This window comes from Rutidosis leptorrhynchoides, chromosome 1 (genome assembly GCF_046630445.1).
Source record: "Rutidosis leptorrhynchoides isolate AG116_Rl617_1_P2 chromosome 1, CSIRO_AGI_Rlap_v1, whole genome shotgun sequence".
Lineage (NCBI taxonomy): Eukaryota > Viridiplantae > Streptophyta > Magnoliopsida > Asterales > Asteraceae > Rutidosis > Rutidosis leptorrhynchoides.
This window is the reverse complement of record NC_092333.1, coordinates 75,276,602-75,292,124: the sequence shown is the minus strand read 5'-3', so window position 1 is coordinate 75,292,124 and position 15,523 is coordinate 75,276,602. Positions and strand designations below refer to the sequence as shown.

General features: G+C 30.9%; 3 protein-coding genes across 6 annotated transcripts; 2 read left to right on the top strand and 1 right to left on the bottom strand.

Annotated features, from left to right (window-relative positions):
• Positions 1-5,073: 5,073 nt before the first annotated feature.
• LOC139885666 (uncharacterized) lies at positions 5,074-6,211 on the top strand. Its single transcript, XM_071869417.1, has 5 exons — positions 5,074-5,244; positions 5,387-5,445; positions 5,739-5,829; positions 5,910-6,024; positions 6,138-6,211. Exons 1-5 carry the CDS (start codon positions 5,131-5,133, stop codon positions 6,209-6,211), a joined length of 453 nt encoding a protein of 150 aa, XP_071725518.1. The 5' UTR covers positions 5,074-5,130.
• Positions 6,212-7,168: 957 nt separating this feature from the next.
• LOC139861775 (uncharacterized) lies at positions 7,169-10,404 on the top strand. 4 transcript variants are annotated; one of them, XM_071850287.1, is made up of 5 exons: positions 7,169-7,917; positions 8,016-8,241; positions 8,336-8,502; positions 9,251-9,291; positions 9,718-10,404. In XM_071850287.1, exons 4-5 carry the CDS (start codon positions 9,281-9,283, stop codon positions 10,337-10,339), a joined length of 633 nt encoding a protein of 210 aa, XP_071706388.1. In that variant the 5' UTR covers positions 7,169-7,917; positions 8,016-8,241; positions 8,336-8,502; positions 9,251-9,280; the 3' UTR covers positions 10,340-10,404. The 4 variants fall into 4 exon arrangements, 1 of the variants encoding a protein (XP_071706388.1); XR_011763956.1 differs by lacking the exon at positions 9,718-10,404 and having other exon boundaries at positions 8,339-8,502; positions 9,251-9,286; XR_011763955.1 differs by lacking the exon at positions 9,718-10,404 and having other exon boundaries at positions 9,251-9,286.
• A 3,324-nt stretch (positions 10,405-13,728) lies between these two features.
• On the bottom strand, positions 13,729-14,721 carry LOC139885654 (protein ALP1-like). Its single transcript, XM_071869405.1, has one exon. It carries the CDS (start codon positions 14,719-14,721, stop codon positions 13,729-13,731), a length of 993 nt encoding a protein of 330 aa, XP_071725506.1.
• Between the last annotated feature and the right edge of the window lie 802 nt (positions 14,722-15,523).

Genomic DNA, 15,523 nt, shown 5'->3' with positions numbered 1-15,523 from the left:
AACTTAGATGTTGGATATCGACAAGTTAAGTAACTCGACATTTTTCATTAAGATGATTTCATACGTTTATTTAACCTTTGAACTTTATCACATGCTTCACCAACAAACTGTAATTTAAAAACTTGAAACCTATTATGAATATATATGATTCTACTTTTTTAAAACATTTTATGATATAACGATTTCCATTATTTTAACCTTTAAACAAAATGATTCTTAAAAATATATTTGGTTTTGGAAAACAAAATTATTATATTTATTTGATTTAGTTTCAAACGTACAAAAACGTTTTCAGTTTAAAAAGAACTTTATTATTAAAACGTATATAACTTTTATAAATATCTAGAACCACTTTTGACAACTCATTACTTAACCAGTATGATAAAGATAATGATATTTATATTTTATTTTATTAAATATATATAACGATTTAAATTAATATTATATATATTTATACGCGTATTATACGTACATAGTTTTATGCTTTTACTATACTTAAACTTTACCTTTACTTTATTTTTACTTTACTTTAACTTTAATAATTTACTTTAATAATTCATACTTTAATAATTCACTTTAATAATTCATACTTTAATAATTCACTTTAATAATTCATACTTTAATAATTCACTTTAATAATTCATACTTTAATAATTCACTTTAATAATTCATACTTTAATAATTCACTTTAATAATTCAAAAATCTATTATAAATAGAATTCAATAGGTTTCATTATTTCATAGAAACTTGAAAATATTTTTCTCTAAACTCTCTCAATCGATTTACATATATATATTTACTCTGTATTATTTCAAGATATTATTAGTATACATAAAATATTACGTCAGAGTGCTGTCCGAGTGATTTCGAAATTGTTTTTCGAGTGGGATTGGATTAAGAAAATTATGGGTTATAGCTATGGAGGTGATTGGTATGGTTCATGGGTATGCTCGTGAGGTCAATATAGTGTTTATCATCTCCGTTGCGTCTACGTACCTTTCCTGCAATATTGAATCTCAATATTGATACGTGAGTACTCATAATTTAACTTTTACATACTAATAGTGTATCCCTGACTAGTGCTCGAGTATATAGGATTATGCATGTTTGTACTTTTGATATTGCCTTTAGTTAGGTTATGTTGAATCCTGAATTAGTTATATATGCGACTGAGATAAGGTATAAGATATGCATGTCGTTGGAAAGCTAGTGAAAAATTAAGAACTTTTCATTTAGATATCGAATGATTTCGATGAACGGATGTGAAGTTATAGTCCATCGAATTTTTGTATTATTATTAAAAATGATTATTATTATCGTCGTTATTATCGTCGTTCTAGTTTTATCTTATTATTATTATTATTATTATTATCTTTATCAATAAAGGGATTTATCATTAAAAATTGTTATTTTTTTTATTATTACTATCGTTATTATCGTTAAAGTTATAATTAGTATTATTATTATTATCCAATTATTATTATTATTATTATTATTATTATTATTATTATTATTATTATTATTATTATTATTATTATTATGGTATTATTATTATTATTATCATTATTAATATATATATCATTATTTAAAAATGGTTATTGTTATTTTTATTATTATTATTACTATATTATCATTAAGATAATTATTAGTATTATCGTTAATAATGTTATAGTAACTATCATTATTAATATTAGTGTAATTAAAACAAATATTTGTAACACCTAATTATTTTGATTACTATTATTATCATTATTACGAACACGATATAAAAGACGATTAAAAGCTATTAAATGAAACGATTAGGAAATAATGGGTAAGAGTATCATGATGAAATTAAAATATTATAAGATATTGATTTAGATAAAATTATTATTCTTATTATTTTTATCATTACTATTATTATTAAAATTATCGTTAGTATTAAAACTATCATTTTAACAAAAATTATCATTTTAATAGAAATGTCATTGTTACTATAAAATATCATTATTATTATTATTTTAAATAGAATTATTATTTTAAAGATAATATTAAAAATTATCGTAAATATTAAAGTTATCATAATTAGAATTATCGTTTTATCATAATGTCATCTTAGTAATTATAAATATTGATATAATTATTATTACAAAATAATACAACTTTTACTTACTATCATTATAGATATTATTTTATCAAATAAATATTTGATAATTTTACTACGCGTAATAACTTACTTTAATAATACGTATCATATTATCTTTATAATATTAAATGAACCCTATAAATTTTATTACTTAATATATATAAAAGTATATTTTATTATATAAATATAATATAAAATTTTATTTATTAATAAATAAATTATATTATTTACTCTAATAAATCTTTTAAAAATATTTAAAAATATAAAACGACGATATTTAAACTATATATTAATCATGTATAAATTTTTGAAAATTATTTTGAGTCAAATTTACTTTTGTTGACTTTTGCATATTAGTCTCGAGCATTAGGATTGTGGTACACTATGACTTGACCTAATTTGTTAGACAAATATTGACCAACACATAAATATATATAATTAATTTAGGTTCGTGAATCCGAGGCCAACCTTGCACTTGTTCAATGACGTTATATGTATTTTTACTACAAAATACAGTATGGTGAGTTTCATTTGTCTTTTTACCCTTTATATTTTTGGGACTGAGAATACATGCGCTTTTATAAATGTTTGACGAAATAGACACAAGTAATTGAAACTACATTCTATGGTTGAATTATCGAAATCGAATATGCCCCTTTTTATTAAAGTCTGGTAATCTAAGAATTAGGGAACAGACACCCTAATTGACGCGAATCCTAAAGATAGATCTATTGGGCCTAATAAACCCCATCCAAAGTACCGGATGCTTTAGTACTTCGAAATTATATCATGTCCGAAGGAGGATCCCGGAATGATAGGGGATATTCTTATATGTATCTAGTTAATGTCGGTTACCAGGTGTTCACCATATGAATGATTATTTTTTGTCTCTATGCATGGGACGTATATTTATGAGAACTGGAAATGAAATTCTTGTGGTCTATTAAAATGATGGAAATAAATGATTATGATAAACTAATGAACTCACCAACCTTTTGGTTGACACTTTAAAGCATGTTTATTCTCAGGTGTTAAAGAAATCTTCCGCTGTGCATTTGCTCATTTTAAAGATATTACTTGGAGTCTTTCATAGCATATTTCGAAGAACGTTGCATTCGAGTCATTGAGTTCATCAAAGATTATTATTAAATCAATTTATAGTTGGATAGTGAATATTATGAAATGGTATGCATGCCTGTCAATTTTTGATGTAAAGAAAGATTGTTTTTTAATAACGAATGCAATGTTTGTAAAATGTATCATATAGAGGTCAAATACCTCGCAATGTAATCAACTATTGTGAATCGTTTATAATGTATATGAACAGGTTCTTTCATTAGGATGGCGTTTGGTTCGGGGATTTGGAATCCCATGATTTGAAATATCAAGGGATTTGAAATTCGAGGATTTGAAAATCCTATCACGTATTTGGTTCGAAAATTTGAAATCATGTAATTTACAAAACAAAAACGTAAAACGTAAAACCTAAACATAAAATGTAAACGTAAATAACAAATGTAAACATAAACATTTAATGTGAACGTACATGTAAAGTAAAACGTAAAACTAAAATTGTAAAACACAAGAGTAAAACGCAAACGCAAACGAGAAAGGTACGGAGTAAAACGCAAACGTAAATTGCTAACGTAAAATGTAAAATGTAAAACGCAAACGTAAAATGTAAAACGTAAAACGCAAACGTAAAATGTAAAACGTAAAACGCAAACGTAAAATGTAAAACGCAGACATGAAATGAAAAACGTAAAACGCATACGTGAAATGTTGAACGCAAACGTAAAACGTAAAACGCGAAAGGTAAAATGTAAAACGCAAACTTGAAAATGTTTAACACAAATGTAAAATGCAAAACGTAAATGTAAAACGTTGAATGCATACGTAAAACGTAAATGCAAACGTAGAACGTAAACTGAAAACGGAAAATATAAATGTAAAACGTAATTGATTAGAAACATAGGATTTTAAAATCTTTACCTAATACGGAGTACAAAGGATTTAGAAATCCACTCATAAGATTTCAAAATCCCTGATCATTTGAAATACTCTAACCAAGTGTAGAATTTCGTGAGTTTTGGAATGCAAATTCCACCATATCCCTTTAAATCCCACGAACGAAGCTCTGCCTAGATGTTTTGCGTCTGATTTTAGGTTTTCGTGACTTATTGATCGTGTTTAGCTCTTTGTAACTTTTTTTTTTTATGGTTTTCTTGTCCAATCCTTAAAGCTGCTACTTTCATTTACGTTCAAATACAAATTTTACTCATCTTTCGATGAAATTTGTGTTTAATTATTTTATTTGTGTTTTCTTTTAGAGCACTCAATGATAGTGTTAATCTTGTGCCAATTGACTCTCAATCCTATGCTACCATTAGGAGTGCATTGTCAATCACTTGCCAATTTCATTTAGCCAACCATTTTGTCAATTTTCAGCATTTTGATTCACGGAAATGTAAGTTTGATTTACTTGTACAAATAGCATTAGTATTTGTAAATTGATTTTATTAATTAATTTAGTGTGTATTTCTTTTTTTTACGGCAAAAAAATTAATATATATGTAAAAGATAAAAAAAGATACGGTGGTACACACAAATGATAATAATTGAAAGGTCTCGCTCTGATCGTCTTACAAACATTAAACGATATCATTAAAAGATAGCGAATACATTGAAATTGTAAAAGACAATACATTCGAACAAACCACCTAACCTAAATCTAAAATCTAAAATTTAGTGTGTATTTCATGATTGGATTAAAATGTGATGAGTTAGTGATTAAAAAGAAATAATAATGTGAAACTGATGTTGGGGTGTGTTAATAGGAAGGAAGAGGTTATGGTTGGAATGCTCATAATTAAATAAAAAAAGCTTCCACAGCACTAATTTAGGAAAATTCGTTGTTTCCCCGTATAGATGATACATAGATACACAACCAGTATAAGCCCTAACTAATCACACAAACCACACACTAATTTGATCATTATCAACAATGAAGCACAAAATTCGTAGTGAATCGAGTAAACAAGCTTCAACATTGTTTATTATTAATGATCAGCAACCACACGATTCATGTAAAAGAAGAAAAACAACTACTTCAGCAAAGGTATTGCACAAATCAACTGTACGTACGGACTAGCTTTAGTTAGTACCCTAATTACGAAGTACTTGTTTATATGTTCCATTAATTATTACTAGTACTAGTATTGTTTATGTTTATTAAGTTGATTTTGCTGCTATTTTTGTAGGAGACTGAAAAAGGTGATAGATCCACAACTGGTCGGAAAATTCAACAACTGCATTCATCGTAAGATAACTGAATATTTGGGTGGCCTTTAAGTTATTTATTTATTTATTTTTATTTTATTTTTGACTTTTTTTTTTTTTTTTTTTTTTTTTAAAATGGCTAATTTATTAAACTTCTAATAATTGGATGACCTCTGCATTCATTGTAACTTTGATCATCATTGATATTTTTATGCATGCTGCTTGAACTTGCAATGTTTCTAGTACATTATGCATATATAATGTTAGAAACTAAGCAACAAACTTGACCTGTTTGGTTTGATTATTATTTAAAGAGACTTTTTAAGGATGCAGGTACCCCAATGTTTCGGTTTTAAAGAAGGAGATTTTGGAGACGTGCCCTGGTAGTTACAACAACTGCCACTGCAAATCGTGCATGCCTGAAGTTAGTTTTAAAAAATGTTACAATTTTGTTGTAATGTTCATAGTTATCAAACTTAACTAGTCTTTGAAATATTTACGCAGATTCCAAATGGATATTCGTGTGCTGAAAACGAAAAATTCCAATTCTCTAAACATAATCTAAGAGGGGCTAATGAGGAGCAACTGATGGAGAAGGAACTAGATGCAAATCTTAAAGGTAAGACTACCTAAATCTTATTAGAGTGAAATTATCATTTTGATTTTGAAACATTAACAAATGGTAATGCAACTCTTTTATGTGCTCATAGTTAACATAATGTTCAAGTGCAGCCTTGTGTTCACCTTTCGCATCACAAACAAGACCCACAAGACTCCTATCTGCCGCTTCTAACAGAAGCGGCTGACCCGTTTTCATTATGTATACCAAGTGCCATTTCACACAACTTCTTATCCTCATCAAATTCCAATGCTTGAATATGTCCTCTGCTGCATACCTACAAGTCTCTCTAAATCGAGTATTAGATCGTAATTTAAGATAATGAACCTCTAAATTTTGCATCTGCATCTGATAAATTGAATACAAATGCATTTTATGTTGATGTATTTGAAAAATAGTATAAATAATTCGAACATGGTAAATGCATCTTGTATCTGACCCACTGTTGCAAAAGACCCCGTCTCAAGCCGTTGCAACGGTTTTGTGACTACCCCGTCCCGTCTAGAAAAAAACCGTCTAATATGAAAGTCAACGGTCAAAATTCGTGTCAAAGTTGGAAAAAATCGGGTCAAAATTCGGAAATGCCAGAAAGTTGGTAAAATCGGTCAAATTTGTCGTATTTTAGTTTAAACTTTTTGTATTAAATTAACGGTGATAGCAATTATGGGTCCAAATTAGTCAAAGTTTTTGGCTTTAAAATATGTGGACATACATACATTTATATACTTATATATTTAAAAGTCAACTTTGGTCAATGTTCGTCCCCGTCTCGACCTTTTTAGGACCTGACCATCTCGACCCCGTTTCACGTCTTTTGCAACCTTAATCTGACCTATGATCTGCATATAGTTGTAATTATATTATAATACCGAGTAGTATTCTCCAATATATTAGTGAGTACAAACATTCTGAACCTTGTAAATGCATCTTGAGTCTTACATATGCATCTACATCTGATATTGAATTTAGATTATATTATAAAAATTATTATGCCGCTGTTACATATATCTATTATGCATATTTTCTTTAGAGTTATGTTCATGACATATGCATCAACTACTTGAACTTTTATTTAAAAGTATTTGCTTATGTTGTTTTTAGAACTTTTTTTTTTTTTTTTTTTTTTTTTTTTGTGCAGAAACTAAGCGAACTGTATCAGATAATGTATTTAAGCAAGATTGTAAATCCAAAACGAAGAAAAGGAACAAGGAACAAAGTTCTAGATTCAAAGTTACTAAAAAAGGGACACAAAAACAACCACAATCTATTAAGACAAGACAAAGCCCGATTTCATTATTCACAGTCATACGGAGTTTAAGCGATAAACAAAAAAATGATTTGATCAGCATGGGATTTGAGAGCCTATTATATTTTAAGATTAAATCACTTCCTCGCAGATTGTCATTTTGGCTAGTTGACAAATTTAATGCTAAAAGTTTGAAACTGAATTTAGGAGTTGTTGAATTAGAAATTACAAAGGAAGATGTTAATGAAATCCTCGGTTTCCTGATTGGAGATATATGTGTTACTGCAGTAGAAAGAGCACTACCTGGAAACGGAAATTTAATACGTCAATTTAGGAGGCTCTATAAAAAAGAACATAACAAAAGGCAAAGGATATATTCCGGAAATTTACAAGAATCAATTCTGAAAGTTAAAGAAGGAGGATATAACTTCAAACTACAAATGTTAGTATTGATTATGACAATATTGGCTGAAGGTGTTACTACCTCAACAGTTAATCAAAAATTTCTTCCGTCAATAAATAATTTGGAAGATGTAATTAAAATGGATTGGTGTGGATATGTTCTTGAGTGTCTCAAAAGGAGCAAGGATAATTGGAATATGAATGATCCTAACTGCTGGTATACAGGTCCTCTGACTTTTTTAGTGGTAAGAAAGCTATTAAAATTTTAAGTATATATATGATGTTTATTAATTGTCATATAGGAGTATGTATTAAACGTGACATAAGTTTTGTGATGATACAGGTTTGGTATGTTAGTAAGACATCGAACACTTCTCAAGTTTCAAAAAGTTTAAAACCTGAAATTATGAACTGGACAACTGATATGTTGTTTGAAAGAGAAAAAGAGGAGTACAACAATGGTGGATTTGGTAATGAAATAATCATAAAAAACATACTAAGTAAAAAACAAAATGTTTTGTTTAGTCAACCTGCTCTATATTCTGATCTAAAAGATGAAGCAAAAACAGGTATGTTTGATACATTATTATTAATATAATATTTTTTTTCAACATATAAGAAATAAAAATAATAATAACAATAAAATCAAAGTATGCAATATAGCAGAAGAAACTTATGGGATTAAAAAAGTTGGAGATAATGAAGGGTAATCAGATTCTGATTGTATCCATGGAGAAGAAGAAAAAGAAGAAGATAATGAGAACGATTTGAACGGATTGGATTACATAACAACTTATGAATCCAACGAAAATATTAAAGAGACTGCGGAGGTATTTATACTATTCTGATTTTATTGTTAAAGCTTCTATATTATAATCTATAAATTGAGTCTGCACTTTCAGTCTGCATCAATAGTAACTAGTCATAGGTAAATCAGTAAATTTAGTTCATATGTAAAACAATTAGTGGCAGTATTAAAGTTTAATTACAGCATATTATATTGTAAATCAGTTCAACTATACGGGCTAGTTTTAGTTCTTTGATTTCTTATTGTGTTTCAATGGTGTTAGTGAATAAATGTAAATCCCTAGTTCTATTGGTTATGTAACGTGTGATTTAGTCATTAGACATTATTGTAATCGTACTTTGAATATTGAATGTTAATTGTGCTTTGTTAATATTTAATTGTGTCCATCTGTTGACTGTGGAGACAGTCAATCGACTGTGAGAGACAGTCGATCGACAGTCCTAGACTGTCGATCGAGGGTCACTGCAGATACTACATATATGGATTACGGGTTTCATTGTTAGGTTACACTCTCCAAACTAACCCTACCCGTGATTTACCATCTGTAATCGTCCCAAAACATACCCAACACGAATAACAACTCTAGATGTCGTTCTAATCTCTTGTAGGTTTGATTCTTCGATCCCGAAAGTTGGTGTTTATTCGATTAATGCTTGTTCTAGTGATTTCCGCCTCTAGATCGAGTCTACGTTTGTTCTAAGATCCTTATTTTCGTCTACAAATAGTCATTACAAGTGTCCATTAACTTAATTTTGCCGTTGTTTATGTAGGAGACTGAAAATGGTGAACAACCAGAATGCATGGATAAACGGTACTAGTAATTCTTTTCTTCCATTTTTTACAATTTATTGCAGAAAATATTTGAATGTTTTTTTTGTGACTTTGTGTGAGGGAGGGCTGTTGATTAGAACAGTTTTATATCATTATTTCCTTTTTCCGAATTTTTGCTCTTATCGATTATCAAAACCCTAAATATATCAGCTAGATTTTTTGGGGGATACAGGTTTATAAAGTCATCCATGAAGTTGTGGGAATGTGGATATCATAAATCATAAATGATGTTGATAACATAACATAAGTGCAACAATGGTTTATAATAATCTGGTAGAACAATTTAAAATGTTGCACCCTACAATCTGTGCAGACCACTGATGATCAGCCATACTTTTCTGAATTTATGGCAAGCACCAACATCTTTGAAATTATTATTATCTAAAGATACTTGATTAAATTATAGGTACTTTGATGATTCGGCTGGTACATCGAGGCCTATTAATAACAACGAAGATTCTGGTCCATTGACGGCTAATGTTATAAATGAAGATATTGGTGCGTTAAGGCCTGATGAGAACTCTGTTGAAGATGTTAGAGTGTGGAACGGGTATGAAGTTGGGCATGCGGAAAAAGATGTGTTACAGGCCGTAGAGCGTCGCTACCCCACAACATTTGTAGGGATTCTGATTAGCATGAAAGAACTACTAGTGCCAGCTTTTAAGCATTTTTGTGTATTCATCAAAGGTTTAGAGTCTTTCATAAAAACATCAGAGGATGCATTCAAAGAGGAGGAGATCACTACACTTCGGAAGCATCTCAATGATTTTGAGACGTTTGGATTCGACCTTTCATGGGCCCGTCATAGGCTAGACATGGTGGAGGAACTCAAAAGTGGAAATAACTCTCTGCTAAATGAGCTCGCGGCATCAGAAGAATGTTTGTCAACGGTGAAGAAAACATATGTGCAAGCTCTTAAGAAGCTTCAAGCGGCTCGATTAGAGTTGGATGAGGCTACAGAAGCTCGAAACAACAAGGCAAAAGACATGGCTCGGAAGCTTGCAGAAGCATATGATCCTATACTTTAGAAATGGATGATGATATATCCACCAACTAAATTGATAGATCCACTACAAGTTGTTCCTCGTACAGTCAAGTAATCTATCAATTTTGAAAGTGGAAATATCAATGCCCGATAGAAAGGATATATGTAGACAGGAAGTGGTAATGTGCAACTGAATGTAAGTTTTTAGGTAATGTTGATGGTTTGTTTTTTTTCTTTTTTTTTTTGTATATATAATTTTGAATTTTGATTTTGATGTTAGTCCTTTGAAGTCTGCAAGCTGATTAAAGTTTATGATTATACTGAAAAGTAAGTATAAGCTAATTAAATTGTAACCAGAATTACTTATTTAAGCCGTGCAACTAAATTGAAAAGTATAAGCTGATTAAAGTTTATGATTATACTGAAAAGTAAGTAGTATAAGCTACTTAAATTGAAGGGAAATCAGATTCTGATTGTATTGTATCGATGGAGAAGAAGAAAAAGAAGATAATGAGAACGACTTCAAGAAGTTGTGATGTGGTCTAGCGGTTGGTGGCTTGCCTCTTTTAGGGGAGGTCGGTAGTTCGACCACTCAACCCAGAGATGGGGGCGGGGTTATTATCGCTGCATCGATATAGTCGAAACGGAAGATCGCAACAGGTGGTTTAGTCGAAGGGTGATCCCAATCGTTGTTAAAAAAAATGAGAACGACTTCAACGGATTGGATTACATAACAACTGAAATCTGATGAAAATATTCTAGAGACGTCGGAGGTATGTAAACTAATTCTGATTTTATTGTTATAACTTTTAAATTATTACGGAGTAAATTATATTTAATAAATTGAGTCTGCACTTTCAGTCTTCATCAGTAGTAACTACTCGTACGTAAATCAATGAATTAGTTCATACGTAAATCAATTAGTCAGTGTTAAAGTTTAATTACACCATATTATTTTGTAAATCAGTTCAACTGTACGGGCTAGCTTTAGTTATTTGATTTCTTGTCATGCGTTTCAATAGTCATCTATAATAATCTATAATCTATCTATAATCTATATATATATAATAATGATGTCATAATTATATATTAACTAGTCCGGAACGGCCCGCGCGTTGCGGCGGGGACTTTCCGGCTGCGTATTCATATTTAACGTAGCGTTGTGTATTTACAGAGGGGAACACTGCCCATGTGTTAAGCGCCGTTTTAGATGTCGTTGTGTTTAACCTTTTTTTTAAAAGTATCTGTTTCGAACGTAGTTAGTTTTGATTTGTTCAATAAATTTTTTCGAGTGTAACGGTGCAGTCGGAAAATTTAACTCGCGGCGAGCAGAAAGATACGGGCTGTCGTTATGTTAAGCGTTTTTTAAAAAGTGTCCGTTTCGAACGTGGTTAGTTTCGTTTTGTTCATAAAATTATTTCGAGTCTGACGCCGCCGTTGAAAAAATTTAACTCGTGGCGAGCGGGAAGATACGGATTGTCGTTGTGTTTAGCGTTTTTTAAAAAATTGTCCATTTCGCGTATAGTTAGTCCCGTTGGGTTCGTAAGGTTTTTTGTAATTGAACGGTGTTCTCGAAAAAATTTAACTCGCACCGAGCGAAAAGATAAGGCCCGTTATAAATTCGGGTGGAATTAGTTTCTTTTATTTTAATAAAAGTATATATTTACGCTTTTAACCCCTGAGAAAATGTAAATTTAAGGGGTCATTGTGTAAATATAATCGAAGTTGAGGGGGCGTTTGTAATGTGAACGCAAACTAAAAACTACATGTAACTAAAATTACAACCATTCCCACCACATTTAGTATATAAGGGTTAATTTAATTAAAAAAATAATAGAAAATCTTTTATAAAAGGAAATATTAATCACTCCTAAATTGTAATTTTAATTTTTAAAAAAATTTAAAAGACATTTATTATTACTAATAATAATTATTACTATTATTAAAATATAAATACTCAACTTTGAGTGAACTTTATTATTATTATTTACTTTTAATATAATAATTATAATTATAATTATTATATTATTAATATTCAAATATGGATTCTTTTTACGAAATTAATTACGTTACATATGTATGCGAAAATACATGTCTCTATATACTTGTAAAAACAAAGACAAGTTTATTAGTTAAACGGGTCATTAAAATAAATGACTTCAGCATTTACATTCACTTAATACCTAAAACATGTCTTTAAATATTTCGTTTAAACAAACCCGTGATTTCACAGATAATTTTACTTTTATGTATTATTTGGTCATTAACTTGATTATGCTGCGATTTATGTACAAATAAACGGTACTAGTAATTATTTTCTTTCATTTTTTACAATTTGCTACATAAAGTCTTTATTTTTTTTATCTTTTTTATTTTTTTATTCTGAATTCTGATATGAGGGAGGGCTGTTGATTAGAACAGTTTTATATCATTATTTCCTTTTTTCTTAAATATTTTTTTCGAAAGGCTTTTTTCTTAAATATTGCTCTTGTTGATTATCAAAACCCTAAATATAAATATATCAGCTAGGATATTTTTGGGATACAGGTTTACAATGCCGTCCATATAGTTGTGGGAATATGGTTATCAAAAATATTGTTTATAACATTTCGGTTTGAAATAATATACATAGCCATAGCCATACTTTTCTGAATTTACATCTTAGAAATTATTATTATCTGAAGTTACTTGATACAACTGTAGGTACGTTGATTATTCTGGTACATCAAGGCCTAACGAAGATTCTGGTCTATTGACGGCTACCGTTAAAACTGAAGATATTGGTGCGTTAAGGCTCGACGAGAACTCTATTGAAGAGGTAAGAGTGTGGAACAAGTATGAAGTTGGGCATGCCGAAAAAGAGGTGTTAAGAGGCTGTAGAGCGTCGATACCCCACACCATTTATAGGGATCCGGATTGGTATGAAAGAACTTTTGGTGACCGCTTTAGACCATTCGTAACGGTAGGGGTCGTGAGTTGAGGGTGTGGGTTGCTTTTTGATGACTATGACGTGTGGGTGGTTTGAGTGAAGTAGTGGTGGTGTGAGTTAGTGGTGTGGGTTAGTGGAAAGCTGATGTGACATTTTATTTTTAATTTTTCTGTTTTATTTATTGCTTTATTGAATTTATTATTAATATTTTCAAATTTATTTTTTAAAATTCAAAAATAAACGGATTTAAAAATCCGACCGTTATTTTTTTTATTATTATTTTTTTTATTTTCAAAAACGGATACTTTTTCACCTATAAATACACCCACTAACCCAATTCATTTCACACACTTCACTTCTCAACTCAAAATCAAAACACTTCCAATCAGTGAAAATGAAAACAATTCCCCCAATGATTGTTGCATACGATGTTCATTACGGGGGTGATTTCCGTAATCATATGAAGGTCTACAAGTATGGCAAAAAAATTTCATTCGAAGGAATCAATATCCGTGACGTTGGTTTAGACGATCTGCTAGCCTTTTTGAAGGCAAATGTACCGTGTGAATACACGGATGTGTTGTTTTTTGAAGACGATTATGATGATGAGATGGAGGCAAGCTATCTTCGTGCTCGGTTAAATCTGCCTCTAACTGTTTGTGAACTTGCTTATCTCTTATTTCCTTAACCATTGCATCTCGATCCCTCAAATCCCTGTGTAACCGTCGTGGTGGGTTCCGTTGTATCATTCTTTCTTCTTTCTTCCCAATAACAAACCCGTTATTTTCTTGAATCATGTTATGTAATACGATACACACATACATATGTCTTCTTATTTTGTTGAAGTCCATAGATCTCGCCGGAGTTTTTAACATTTGAAATCTACCCTGTAATACTCCAAATGCACGCTCAATATCTTTTCTTGCACTTTCTTGAAACCTTTTAAATTTTTTTCGCGGTTCGTCAGTTGGAGAATGGGGAGCTTTGACCAACATTGCCCAATCGGGGTATATACCATCACCTATGTAATAACCTCTTTCGTAGTGATGCCCGTTAACATCGAATGGTGAAGGTGGAGCAGTTCCATTTTTAATAGTGTTGAACAATGGTGAATAATTTAAAACGTTAATGTCGTTGTTCACACCTGCCATACCAAAGAATGCATGCCATATCCACAAATCTTGCGAGACGACTGCTTCTAGCATAATGGACGGGCCTTTTTTATCACCTCTAGTATATTGACCTTGCCACGCAATTGGACAATTCTTCCACTCCCAATGCATACAATCAATACTACCAAGCATACCGGGTAAACCATGTTTTTGGGCATGAAAATTATAAAGCCGAGCAATATCTTCGGCTGTTGGTTTTCTGAAGTACTGTCTAGCAAACAAATGAAACACGCATCTACAAAAATTATCTAAACATAAAGCAGCTGTTTTCTCACCAATTTTTATGTATTCGTCATGTAAATCAGCTGTAGTTCCATACGCCATTTGACTTATGGCCGCCGTGCATTTTTGAAGTATCGTCAAACTTTGACGACCAATAGCATCGGGACGTTCCCTAAAAAACATAAAATAATCGGGAATATCGCTACTATTAAAGTTTGATATACCTTCGATGATACGGAGAAATAATTCACGACTCATTCGATAACATCGTTTAAAGTTCTTTTCCGTATAATTTGGAGTTTCAGAAAAATAATCGTTGTATAACCTCACTGCCGCATCTTCGCGATCACTTGGAATATAGGTACGGGGGCGAGGGACTCGTGAACTTGTAGCTTCTCCCTCGACATCTTCGTTCGCCAAACTACTAACAAAATTATATATTTTTTCATCAATCCGAATCGTCAACAATAATAAACTCGAGCATTTTGAATGTTTTATCCATTATGAAATTTTATAGTGTTTGTAAATATGAAAGGAAAAGTATTATTGGAGGAAAGAAATGTATATAGAATGAGTAAAATAGATGTGTATATATAGGATAAATAATATTGGATTAATTTTTTTTATTTTATTAAAACCGAAACCTCCAACGGATATATTCTCCATCAAATGAAAATGTGCCAAGTGTCCCAACCACAAACCCCACACCCGTTGCCGGTTCCGTCTCCAACCCACGCACCACCGCCACGCCCCTCTCCCCCGCCCTCCTCCACGCTCCGATACCTGGAACACCAGGGCGTGGCCGGCTTCCACCTCGGCTCCCACACCGTCGCCTGGTCACCGTTACAAGTCGTCTTAAGGCATTTTACTGTGTTCATCAAAGGTTTCAACTCTTTCATAATAA